The sequence below is a fragment of the Setaria viridis genome, chromosome 5 (genome assembly GCF_005286985.2).
Source record: "Setaria viridis chromosome 5, Setaria_viridis_v4.0, whole genome shotgun sequence".
Taxonomy (NCBI): Eukaryota; Viridiplantae; Streptophyta; class Magnoliopsida; order Poales; family Poaceae; genus Setaria; species Setaria viridis.
Genome location: NC_048267.2, coordinates 9,459,861 through 9,472,112, shown reverse-complemented (window position 1 = coordinate 9,472,112; position 12,252 = coordinate 9,459,861). Strand labels below are relative to the sequence as shown.

The 12,252-nt window shown below is 42.0% G+C and overlaps 1 protein-coding gene and 1 pseudogene across 7 annotated transcripts; one reads left to right on the top strand and one right to left on the bottom strand.

The window, feature by feature from the left end:
- Nucleotides 1-1,459: 1,459 nt before the first annotated feature.
- Nucleotides 1,460-5,294, bottom strand: LOC117856207 (cell division control protein 6 homolog; annotated as a pseudogene).
- A 1,997-nt stretch (nt 5,295-7,291) lies between these two features.
- LOC117857719 (uncharacterized) lies at nt 7,292-11,848 on the top strand. Of its 7 annotated transcripts, none has more exons than XM_034740544.1 (10): nt 7,511-7,717; nt 7,838-8,053; nt 8,453-8,829; nt 8,985-9,018; nt 9,263-9,487; nt 9,630-9,719; nt 10,453-10,518; nt 10,597-10,688; nt 10,766-10,813; nt 11,492-11,848. In XM_034740544.1, the coding sequence occupies exons 3-10, from the start codon at nt 8,486-8,488 to the stop codon at nt 11,601-11,603; spliced, it is 1,011 nt and encodes a 336-aa protein (XP_034596435.1). In that variant the 5' UTR covers nt 7,511-7,717; nt 7,838-8,053; nt 8,453-8,485; the 3' UTR covers nt 11,604-11,848. The 7 variants fall into 7 exon arrangements, with proteins under 7 accessions (XP_034596438.1, XP_034596433.1, XP_034596432.1 ...); XM_034740546.1 differs by having other exon boundaries at nt 7,835-8,053; XM_034740545.1 differs by having other exon boundaries at nt 7,828-8,053.
- Nucleotides 11,849-12,252: the final 404 nt, after the last annotated feature.

The window sequence follows — 12,252 nt, the reverse complement described above, 5'->3', positions numbered from 1 at the left end:
ATCTGAACATGGACAATCTTTCATATAAAAGCTATGATGAGATTATTATCTGAAACAATAAGTGTTCAGATCCCAATGTGAATTGGATTGATTGAGGTGGGCATCTACCTTGCTCCAGCTAGCATTCAAAATCACCATTTTGGTTGTATATTTTTTTATTTTGAGCAATACGTGGCAGAGTTCTATAATTTATGGAATATTGTGGTAGGAGGCATGCTCGTCGAAAGTGAGGCATATGTCATGACATAGGGGTAGGGTTACGAGTGTGTATTTATGAGGATGAGTGTGTATCAGTGTCTAAACAAAAAACATCTCACCATTTTGAATTGACCGTGTATATATGTTGAAACATGAGAAAATAATGTTTGTTTTTTTCTTGAGGTTGCAAAGACAAATCGATACAAGCACAAAATGGTTGAATCATAATCCAATCAATCCATCCAATTCCAAGCAAGCGGTCCAAGTCGGAGAATAATTTGGCTCCATGTCACTCTCCTGCCCCGACAACAATTCAAAATGGTAGTTCGCATTCCCGTCAAAAACGGTAGTTCACTTTCAGAACTTCCACGCTACAGTTTTCGCTTAGGTGTTGTATCACTCAAACCCTAATCCCAGGAAGATTGATCGGTGGCGATAGCGTTCGAACGAGGGAGGAGAGGAGTATGGAAGAAGACCATGTCGGGCCCACTTGGCAGGGGATAGAGGGGAGGGAGGAGATGAGGGGAGGGAGGAAGAAGACCATGTCGGGTCCATAGCATCAACAGAAAAGTGTGCTTCTTTAATTTTTGAGCTGCTCATTTATGCAAGCTCAGTTAGCTCAAAAAATATGTAGCCCAGTTTGCTAGAGCAAGTAGGAGACAATGCAAAGAAGACTTAGGCTAGGAGGCGCCAGACTAATGGAAACTAGGTTGCGGATGAGATAGTCCAATCAATTCCTGTGGAACGAACGTAGAAGGTCAAAACATGTATTCCTCCGACCGAGGAGGACCAATCCATTTCAAAGCTTGTGCAGAGTAAACTGGAATCCATTTTTCGATATTACAAAAGGCAAAAGTGGAAAACAAAGCATCGCGAATAAGATCGAGTGCTCGACTTTTCACTCTTCAGCACATGAGACTAACAAAGACTGCGGTTTGATATGAAAACATTAAGTTTGGTATCGAATGACAACATTCCAATACTCTATAGTGCAATTGATTTAGCAAAGATACAGTGTGTTTAGTTGAATGCACTACATGATGCAATGGTCATGAACTATCTATCTAGAATCATTTCATACATGAACCAAATGACATATGCAATCAAACACACCCTACATGATTCCAGTTTCTCATTAGCCGTTACTGATTTTAACTTTCAGCAAGAAATGTGCCAACAAATGTTAGATATGCTAGTGTTTAGCTACATAATCAATCGGTTCTGGAAGAACCAAAAATGGAAAAATCAGAATACAGTCAACTATGATTGTGTATACCCAGCATATGTATACACTTCTCTCCGCACTCCATGAGGAAGCAGTATACTGCAGTTTGCTGGGTGCATGACTAAATTCAGACGATGCGGCCTGCTTTACGATCACTGGCATGCTTGATGAGCACATTAAGAACTGAGCTAGCGTAATGGGATTGTATCAGTCAGTCAGCTGAGTGTATGCGCATCCAGGGTTGTAATTGTTGGCACTTGATAATGTCTATACACAATCAATGTCTAACCACAATTTGCTGCATGGTGTAACTATGAGTCTAGCTAGCATCTTGGCTGCTCCATGCATTTTTGAAAGAAACGATTTTCCTGCATCATTGACTAAACTAGTAAATAAGCCAGAAGACAGAACGCTAACTATATTGCTAGATAATAGGATTAATAGCCTTTGTCCGCACCTTAAATGCAAAACCAATATCTGAAATGTCAATCTGAAGCGTCACTCTCCTAAGCTTATCTTCCTTGGATTGCCCTAGGTTCATGAATCCCTACAATGCAAACTCCATCAAACATTGGGTTTCCTTTCATTTCATTCCAGTGCACCTAACAATTTGAACATATTTGCATACCTGATCACTCAAAATCATGCACATGTTAGAAAATTCAAGCATTCCACTGCTGGGACTTGAGTTGATCCACAGATTTCGATGTATGATCTGTTGAGCTGAAAAAGGTGTGTATAGGTAGGTTAGAATTATACAATATGAGGTGATGTGCATTCTTTCAATATGGCAGGAAGTGTTACCTCTCCTGGAGTAGTAGCCTTTTTCTTGCAATGCTGGAAAGTATTTGCCAATGCACACAGTACCATCTGCCCAATATTTCATACATAACGGAGATTCAGAAATGTAGAAGACTAATTAACAGAATAGGGGGGCAGGAGCAAAAGGAGTAACAAAGCTCTGAAGGCTCCTAACAATTGTGACCTTACCTGTTGTTGTTGGGGAAGACAAAGGATGCTATCCACTACTGCTGACTTGAACACCTTTGATAAGGCTATATCCATATGGTCAAATTTCACCTGTAAATAAAAATATTAGGCTCCAATACTAAAGATGATTCAGGCACTAAACAAAATCATGTCAAAGAATTTGGAAATGGCCAAGTAAAAAGTAAAGTTCATTGTAGAACTACTATACTAATATAAGTAAATGTATACAGGTTATTTAGTAGAAGATTAAGAGACAATTAGCAACATTCAAGGCTAATGATGTCCAAATTCAAATTGCTTTCAGTCAAAAGTTACAATACCATATTTATGTTATCATATAGATGACATAGCTGGCCAATGACAATTTATGAGAGAAGCCATCACCTCAAATTTGATTGTTATACTTAGGAATCAATCTAGTTTTATGTTATGTCTGACTAGAAACCACCTATCATTTTCTTGATGAACTGTAAAATATCGTGAGAAGCAAGACATACGATTCCTAACTCTTGATCAGAGGAATCTTGTAGCCTTGCTTCAAGAACCTCCACAGCACTCCTGGAATTCAGAAAAACAAGAATGTTATACTCCAATAGCTTGCATTGCTGAGCTATAGTTTGCGGACAATATCATTGCTTCATCCGAAACAGAAGTGATTTACCTGCAAACACCTAGAGCCTTTCTCATGTCACCAGTGGCTGCTGCAACTTTCTGCTAAAATATAATTCACAAAACATTATAAAATGTACATAGACGAAATTACTGAGTACAATACTATTGTTTCTGTCAATGAAACTCATAATGCAAACATTGCAGGATGACTGCACTTACTCTAGCACAGAACTCCAGGGCCAGTGGTTCAAAAACATCGTACTCAAGAACCTGTACAGGTAGCATTAAAAAACATATGAACAACAACCAATTGAATTTAAGTAATTGGAGATAGATGCATAGAGATTTGAATTGGCAACATGAGAAGATATTTACCTTTAGCCTATGCTTAATTATGTCAGATATTTGATCCTTGGAATAAGAATGGAAAGTTACAGCAAGATGTTTGCCTATCAATTAATAAAGTAGTAAAAGCCAGAGGAATGTTAGTTTACTTCATATCAGAAATTGCAGCATTTGACACTGTCAGCAGTGCTTACAATTTAAGGATTCAAGCTTTGGAAGAAACCAATCTGCTAGGTCTATGGCATTCGCAATTCTTGAAAAATAGTATTATGAGTCTGCAAAACTGTATTGATTGGTCCATTGATAGGTGTAAGCAACCTTCAAAACTTCACCTATTAGTATGCATCTTGAATATGGGCAAGTCGTAAGCATGAAAAGATCATGTAGCACAGCCCGGTCTCTAGTTATTAAGTAGTCCATCTCATCCACAATGACCAACCTGGCCTAGTAGCATGCAATTCAGATGGCAGGATCAAAACAGAAAGAAAACCCCAACTGTCACAATGGATACTAGCAGTTGATACATCATTCTTCTTGGAGCTGATTCCTTGTTGGAAAACATGCTCTGAAGTTGCTGAAGTGGTGACAGTTTGCCGCTTCCCTTTTTACGGTTCTGAAATTGTCCTAGTATCTGCATTAAAAACTCACTTTGTAAATATAATTTTTGGTCGAGTTGGACAGGCATAAATAGATCAAGTCTATAACCGAGTAGCCGTTAATACCTTGCTAAAAATCTCGGATGTGTTTGCTAGGTTTGTACAATTGATTGCTAACGAGTCAGGTGTCTCCATTCCCACCTGCATTCACACATAATTAACACAACAAATCAACAAAAGAACGCTCGAAAACTGGAAATTACAGTTGAATGTGAGGTGTTTTCAAAGCCTACCTCATCTGCCCAACACACCAAGCTATCCTTGATCTTGTTAATAGATAAGGTCTTCCCCGTGCCGGGGCACCCGCAGACATACAGGCTCCCAGCCTTCTGCTGCTCGACGCACGCCTTGCAGAACTCAAACACGCGCCTCTGCTCATTGTCCGGGAAACCAATTCACACGACGGCACCGTTGCCACGTGAAGCGCCTCCTTGACAGCCCTCATCTGCGCGGTATCTGCGTGGCACGACCAATTCGCCATCAGGCCCCAACACGAAGCAACTAAGTGTACACATCGGTTTGGATAAAATGGAAATTGAGAGGCTTGCCTCGAGGATTCCACTTGGGATTCTCAGCCGCGACAAAGTCGCCGTAGAGCCGCTTCCTCGAGGACTTGGGCGACGCCGGTAGCAGCTTCAGCGTGGGGACCTGCAAGATCGAGCGGTTGGTGCGCATTGCAACGGGGGAACGGGTGAAAGGAAGCTAACGGCCGAGCAGAACTGCATCGGAGACCCAGCAGAGCATACGTCTCAGGCACCGGCGTGCGGGTATCGGTGAGGGGAAGTGTGCCGCGACGTCGCCGGTGACTCGCCGGCTCGGCCTGGCGTCAGCCGACGCTTGACGCCGCGCGGCGTGCTCGCCGCGGCAGGGGACGGGGTAGCGGCGGGGGACGGGGTAGCGGCGGGGGACGCGCCCGCCGTGGCGCTGCGGAGAGTCGGCATTGCTGCTTGGCGGGGCGAGGAACCGGCGGTTACTTGGGTGATGTGGGGGAATTGGCGGGGAGACGGAGGCGGGTGGGGAAGAAAAGGGTGCGGAGTGCGAAAGGGTTTTCCGGCTTCGCGCGGGAACGCGAGAGCACGGACGTGGGATGTGGGCTGGGCCGTATCGGGGCCTCTGGGATTGGGCTGCTGGCCGGCCGGCCGGCAGGGGGGAGGTGGCCGATGTGAGCTGGGCCGTATCGGGAAATCTCTTAGATACGTGTCGAGCCCACGTATCGAATATATTATTAGTTTTACTTTTTCTTTCGAAAAATACGCGACGGAAACTATCGCCACGCCAGCGTTCTGTATCCATGTCCGACACGTATCCGACACGCGGTACGTGTCCTCTCCGCCGTGTCCGTGATATGAATCTTGTGAGTATATTCTCTTATGATATTTTGAGGCACTTTATTTTAATCTAACATCTAAAGTTATCATATTTAATCAGAAGAAAAGGTAAGAAAACAGTAAAGGGGCGTTTTCCTAAACAGAACATGTAACACGGAGAAAACTACTTTGCGACTTGAATTTTTTTTATCGTCTTCTTTGGTGAACTCAACTTCTACTTTCAATTTAAGGAACGAATAATACCACAAATATGTTTTTGTAGAAAAAAAAGTAGGAGCTTTAAAAAAAAACAAGTATATATGTGCTATATACATGTATACTTGTTAATTAGAAAATACACAGCAATTCTTGTTTCCTAATGTAAAACGAGCCTCATGCATGCATCTTGGGTCAACTTGGATCATCCGTGCAGACTGTTGTGCTAAGGGTCAATTCGTTCCACCCAATGCAACTGCCATAAGCACAGCACAACAATTATTTTTCAACAGTATGGATGGCATTGCATCATGCTCAGGCTCTCATCTCTCCCTCTCTGATTTCTCCTCAAATTCATTTTTCTTTCTCAACTCTTTAACCCTAGCTACAATTTCCCAACTTCACGCATTCTAAGGGGTGTTTATTTCTTTAGTCCCTCCTAAAATTTCTATCACACCGAATATTTAGATACTAATTAGGAGTATTAAATATAGACTAATTACAAAACCAATTGCACAGATGGAGACTAATTTGCAAGACGAATCTATTAAGCCTAATTAGTTCATGATTTGACAATGTGATGCTACAGTAAATATGTGCTAATGGTAGATTAATTAGGCTTAATAGATTCGTCTCGTGAATTAGTCTCTATATGTGTAATTAGTTTTATAATTAGCTCATATTTAGTCCTCCTAATTAGCCTCCGAATATTCGATGTGACATGAATTTTAGGAGGTCCTAAAGATCCCAACACCCCCTAAGACAGAATTGTAGCAGATGAGTGATGAGAAACAGCTAGCGCTGGCGCACTGGCACACAGTGGTGTCCCCAGCAATATCATGACCACGAACCAAATATGGGTGCACCTCCGGGAAGCTATGAAAATGCATTAGTGAGGAGTGAAACTAAGGTTCCAAGCCCCGTCCCATGCTAATCCTCTTACCTTAGCCTAGTAATCAGTCGTGCACATCAATCTGTACATTGGAAGATGGATGTTCCTCGATTGCTAAATCTAACCATTTTTTACGACACACACGATGATTTGGTTGTGAAGGACATGTACCACAGGTGAAGTTGGGAAAAAGATTACCCAACCTCTGTAGCTTACGAGGACCTACTTTAAACGTAACTTCGAACATATTTGCATATGAGCGTGGTTTGAATGGTATAATTTTTTTAGCTGGGAATACCCAACTCTCGTATCGTGGCTCCGCCACTAAATAAATTGTAAGATGGATTTTTATGATTTGGTTGTGAAGAACATGTACCACAGATGAAGTTGGGAAAAAGATTACCAAACCCTTGTGGCTCACGAGAACCTACTTTAAGCGTAACTTCGAACATATTTGCATATGAGCGTGATTTGAATGGTATAATTTTTTTAGTTGGGAATACCCAACTCTCGTATCCTAGCTCCGTCACTAATCACACACGTGCATCCTGGCTCTGCCACTAATCGCACACGTGTCGGGACGTTCTGATGTAGTACTCCCTTCATCACTAAATAAATGCACTTCTAGAGTTTGGGTGAAGAAATCAATGTTATACTAAGGTGTAACATTGCACTTTGGAAGGAGATAAAAAAGTAGAAACTGGAGTGATCCAATTTCTAAATATACACTTATTTTAAGATAAATTTTGAACTCTATAAATGCACTCATTATGTACGGAGGGAGCATGCCCGTACAGGACGACCGTAGAACAGCAACGTCAGAAATGGTTATCTCGAGGTTGCGAAGGCAAATCGATACAAGCACGAATGATTGAGTCGTAATCCGTCCATCCATCCAACTTCCAAGCAAGCGGTCCAAGTCGGAGAAGAACCCGTTTGTTGGCTCCATCTCACTCGCCTTCGCATCTCTTGATCTCCAGATCACCTGCCCCGTGGGGCGCCTCCACCGCTCCAATCAAGCACGGCAAACATGTGGCTCCCCCTCGCCGCGGTTGGTTTCTCGGTTTGTTCACTTCTCCTCTCCCTTGCCCCGCCGTCTCGTCTCCTATCTCCTGTGGCCGTGTTGTGTTGGGTGTGAGGGGGTGAGAGCGTGGGCGCCAGACGCGAGGCTTCCCGAGGGATCCGGATAAGCAGCCGCCAGCCAGCACGAGTCCACCGCCGGCGCCTTGACTTCTTGCGAGGAACTGGCAGAGATCTGCCCATCCATCCATAAATCGTAATTCATGATCTACACATCCTATATTCTGCCCGACATTTCTGAATCCGCATCCTTGTTTACTGCGAAAATACTGATGCGCACATGTCCCCTCCGATCTCAATCTCGAGGCGGTAGCAGTAGTATAATCGGCGGAGGAAGACGCATCAGCGAAACTAGGTGGGAGGAACCGGAAGGGAGCTTGGACCTTGGAGAAGGCAAGCGGACCAGGGGAGTGGAGGTTCTTGGCTTCTTCGTCATCCGCTCCGTTCCTCTTCGTGTCCGGGAAGAAGCGCCTCCGCTGGCGTGTCTGAACTGATCCTCCCGTGCGCGATCCTCTCGAAGAATCCATCGCCGGTAAATCCAGCTTCTTTTCCCACTTCATCTGCTCAGACGATAGGTTTCTTGATGCCCTCCGCTTCGTTGTCCGTTTAGTTTCGTGTGTGTGCGTCGATGGAATAGCAAAAAGGTTATATCTTTACCTTTTGCGTGGGGTACCCATGTTGCTGGATAGATTACATTATGAAAACCTATGAATAGTGTATTGGTTTCTCTCGCTTTCGTTCTCTTGTTCTTTTGCCTTTTCTTTCTCTGTTTAGCAATTACGATTTTCGGTATTGATGTCTCTCTTTGCCAGCAAGGAAAGTAGAAAATTGCTCCGTTTTATTCTATATAGAACGGACACAAGCAAGTATGGTATACATGAGAAAGACAGGGGCTGTGAACTTATACAATGTGTTGTTGATATGGTGGCAGTGGTCGACCAATTCAGCATTCCAATCTTCAGCCATGGCCGTGGACACCACTGAACCAGAGTACTGGCTCAACTGGAAGTTTTTGCTGTGCGCGCTCTGGGTGTACTCCTGCATGGCTTTGGCTTGCTTCTTGATTTGGAAGTACGAGGGGCCCCGTTCACGGGACAGCAATGGTGATGACGGCGGAGACAGAGAGGAGGCGCCGCCCCGGGCCGGACCTGGAGTGGTGTATCTTGAAGATTGCTGGAAGCCGTGCCTTGAGGAGATCCACCCTGGCTGGCTGCTGGCATTTCGCGTTGTGGCCTTCTTCATTCTGGCTTCGCTTCTTTTGATCGACATAGTCACTGATGGATGGAGTATCTTCCTATACTACACGCAGTAAGCTAGTCTTCATCCTCATTGATAGTAATTCCTGAAAGTAGTTTCACTAGTCACAACTCAAAGAGTACTCATCATTCAAGCACAGCACATTTCTTACTGAATAAATATACTGAACATTTTTTTAACCTTTTGTTGTTCTTTACTTTTGACAGGTGGACGTTCTTGCTTGTCACCTTGTATTTTGGGGTATGTAGTTTGCGACTGAAGAAAAATATTTACTTTCGCTGTTGGCCACTCTATCATTTACGGTTAGCTGCCCCTGTGACAGACTTCACGTTGTATTGAACTCCTGTCGACATTGAAACAGAGACCAATTTGAGTTTTCTCTTGTAGGATTGATCTGAAGCAGATTGTAGTTTAGATGTGCTTTCTCAACCCTATTTTGCAAATACTTTCTAGTTGATTTCACTGACACCTTCTTCATCTTTAGCTTGGCTCGCTGCTTTCAATTTACGGATGCTATCAGTATGCTTACAAGATCAGTGGAGATGGATCTGATCTGATAGGATCTGGTGCAGATCATGGCACATATATCATTGCTCCAACAGGGGAAAGTGCATATGGCCATGCAATCAAAAGTTCTTGTTACAGTAGAATACATGGAGGACAAGAAATTGCAGGATTTTGGGGTTACCTCTTCCAAATTATGTTTCAGGTAACCCATCATAAACATGTCTTGTCGCTTTGACATAAACTAGGTATGGTTTAAATTGATCAAAATCACAGGGAAATAGGAAAGCTGATGACATCATGACTCTACTTGCTGCTCTACTTAAATCCTGTATTCTTGTTTCCAGACAAATGCAGGTGCTGTGATGATTACAGATCTGGTGTTCTGGCTTATTTTGTACCCTTTCCTTGCCCACAATCAATATGATATGAATTTTGTGAGTATTCCTCTTCTGATATTTTGAGAAACTTTATTTCAATCTAAGATCTAAAGTTACCGTATTTAATCAGAACAAAAGGTAGGAAAACTGTAAGGGCATGTTTTCCTAAACAGAACATGCAAGGGAGAGAAACTACTTCGTGACTTCAGAAAAAATAAATAAAACAATGTGTCTGTGCGTCTTGTTTGGTGATCCATATTATAACAATATGTCATTAATTCTTATAATATCCATTGCCATATTTTGTACAAAGTTACTTGCAAGATCACGATTCACAATTCAAGAGGATTTTGGCTAGTCCTATAATAGCATAGCACTCAAGGGTTTGTGTGATATGTTTTTTGTGGATAGGAACATTACTTGTCTCACAATGGTTCATATATGCTTGTTGGATCAGCTTCTTCGTATAGGATCACTTTTTTGAATCATTTTTCTATTATAATTTAATTAATGACTTAAATATCTCTTTGCGCGAAATGAGCATGCCTACATGGTTAATACAGATGCAGAAATGATAGTGTTCTCCACTGTCCAGTGATTCAGTATTGCTTTTCAGTAGTTACATCTTGCAGTCTGGTTCTTTAGAAGAATGACAAAAGCAATTACTTGATTACATTCTACACGTGCTATCGCCATGCTACACCCAATAAGAAACATTTCTTTGATGAGGTTTGTTATCTGCATTCTTGGCAATTCTACATACTGTTCTTATAGACATTGCGCATCACAGATTCTGATTGGGACACATTCAATTAATGTTGTCTTCCTAGTTGGTGATGCTGCTCTAAACAAATTGGTAAGCATTTCATGCCAGAATAGGGATCCATATCATGATTAACCAATCTCTCTATTGATCATTTAATCTACAATGCAGCATTTCCCATGGTTTAGGATAGCATATTTCCTGCTGTGGACAGGCCTTTTTGTCAATATTCAGTGGATCATCCATGCTAACGTGTCAATTTGGTAATACATGCTAACTTTTTTTTTCTTGCTAATGAGGTGAAAACTCTTGATGTGTAATGTGGTTTGTGTTTGTTTAGGTGGCCCTACCCATTTCTAGACCTGGCATTCCCTGGAGCACCTGTATGGTAAGCTCTACTTGATGAAAGAAGTACTTCTGTTTTGCTCTGTGATATCCTCTAATTTGCAGCTATAGCATCAGTAGTCCGTATCAGAAATGTAGAATCTAGACACTAAATGGAAGTAGAAGTTCAAGATTTACACAGCTATGAAATTTTATCGCTACATTCTTTTCATGGCATCTGATTCAGATCCGATGAGAAAAAAAAAGTACCTAAAGAAAAGACACTTGAAAAAGTTTCCATATACTACATTAAAAGAGGTATTATTTCAGCCACATCGTGCGTTTCAAGGCTAGCTTAGTGTTGTCTATGCACACCTAGAATAACCAATTTTTTAAGTCAGATAGTGCTAGGTTCAGAAATAGTGGTACGGCAGCAATTTTGCCTTTTACTTTTGGTTGGGTATAATGTTCAAGTTTTGGGGCTTCCGCTCAGGACATTTTACTTTTCAGAACATCTAGAGGTATGATACACGAACAGATAGAAGAACATACAAAGGAAAGAACAATTTGATGCCCAAATAGTTTAGGTTATTAGCTCACTTGGCAGTTGGCACTCAGCTCCAGCAAGGAATTTGTTATGATGCTCTTTCTATCACACACCAGTACTGTTTTTTAAGTTGTTAGATTTGTGCTGCAGACTGCGATTTCAATCAATAAAAGAAGAAACTGTAACTCCTGCCAGGTACCTGGTGGTGGCCCTGCTGCACTTCCCGTGCTATGCTCTATTCACCCTGGTCCTGAGGCTCAAGCATTCTGTGTTGGAAAGCTGGTTCCCTCAAACTTACGTCAAGTAATCAGAGAAGGCTGTAGTGGTAGTTGGTTGTCCCTACACTACCCCCTGCAAAATGAGCGGGTATTCTGCTTACTGTCTACACCCCTGAAATCACATTGTTCAGGAATAGATTACACCTGCCTGTCGAGGGTTACCCCTTGAAGCGGACATGTAAAATTGGCAGAGCATGCTCCAGAAATTTTGAGATCAACAGCCCGATGGAGATTTGTGTACAGTCCATCATATACATCATTATCTTTTTTTTTACTGTTGTCGTGTTCATTTTTAGATGTTAATACTAATTAGAAGTATTAAACATAGACTATTTACAAAACTCATTACACAGATGGAGGCTAAACGGCGAGATGAATCTATTAAACTTAATTAGTTCATGATTTGATAATGTGCTGCTACACTAAACATTTGCTAATGATGGATTAATTAGGCTTAATAGATTCGTCTCGTCGTTTAGCCTCTGTCTGTGTAATTAGTTTTATAATTAAAATATATTTAATTTTCTAATTAGTCTCTGAATATTCGATGTGACACAAATTAAACTTTAGTTCGTGGAACCAAACGTTCCCACCAGTCTTTCTCTTGTAGCCTGCTTGTAGTTGTAGGCATGAGCATATAATGGGCCTCTTTGATCTTGGGCCCATTGAGTGCTTGGG

Excerpts from the sequence above, each read along its gene's own strand:
- LOC117857719 (XM_034740541.2), top strand. The coding sequence starts at position 7,472 with ATGTGGCTCCCCCTCGCCGCGGTTGGTTTCTCG. Across the intron at positions 9,488-9,629 it reads TCTTCCAAATTATGTTTCAG|ACAAATGCAGGTGCTGTGAT; the intron begins GTAACCCATCAT and ends TCTTGTTTCCAG. Across the intron at positions 10,519-10,596 it reads ATGCTGCTCTAAACAAATTG|CATTTCCCATGGTTTAGGAT; the intron begins GTAAGCATTTCA and ends TCTACAATGCAG.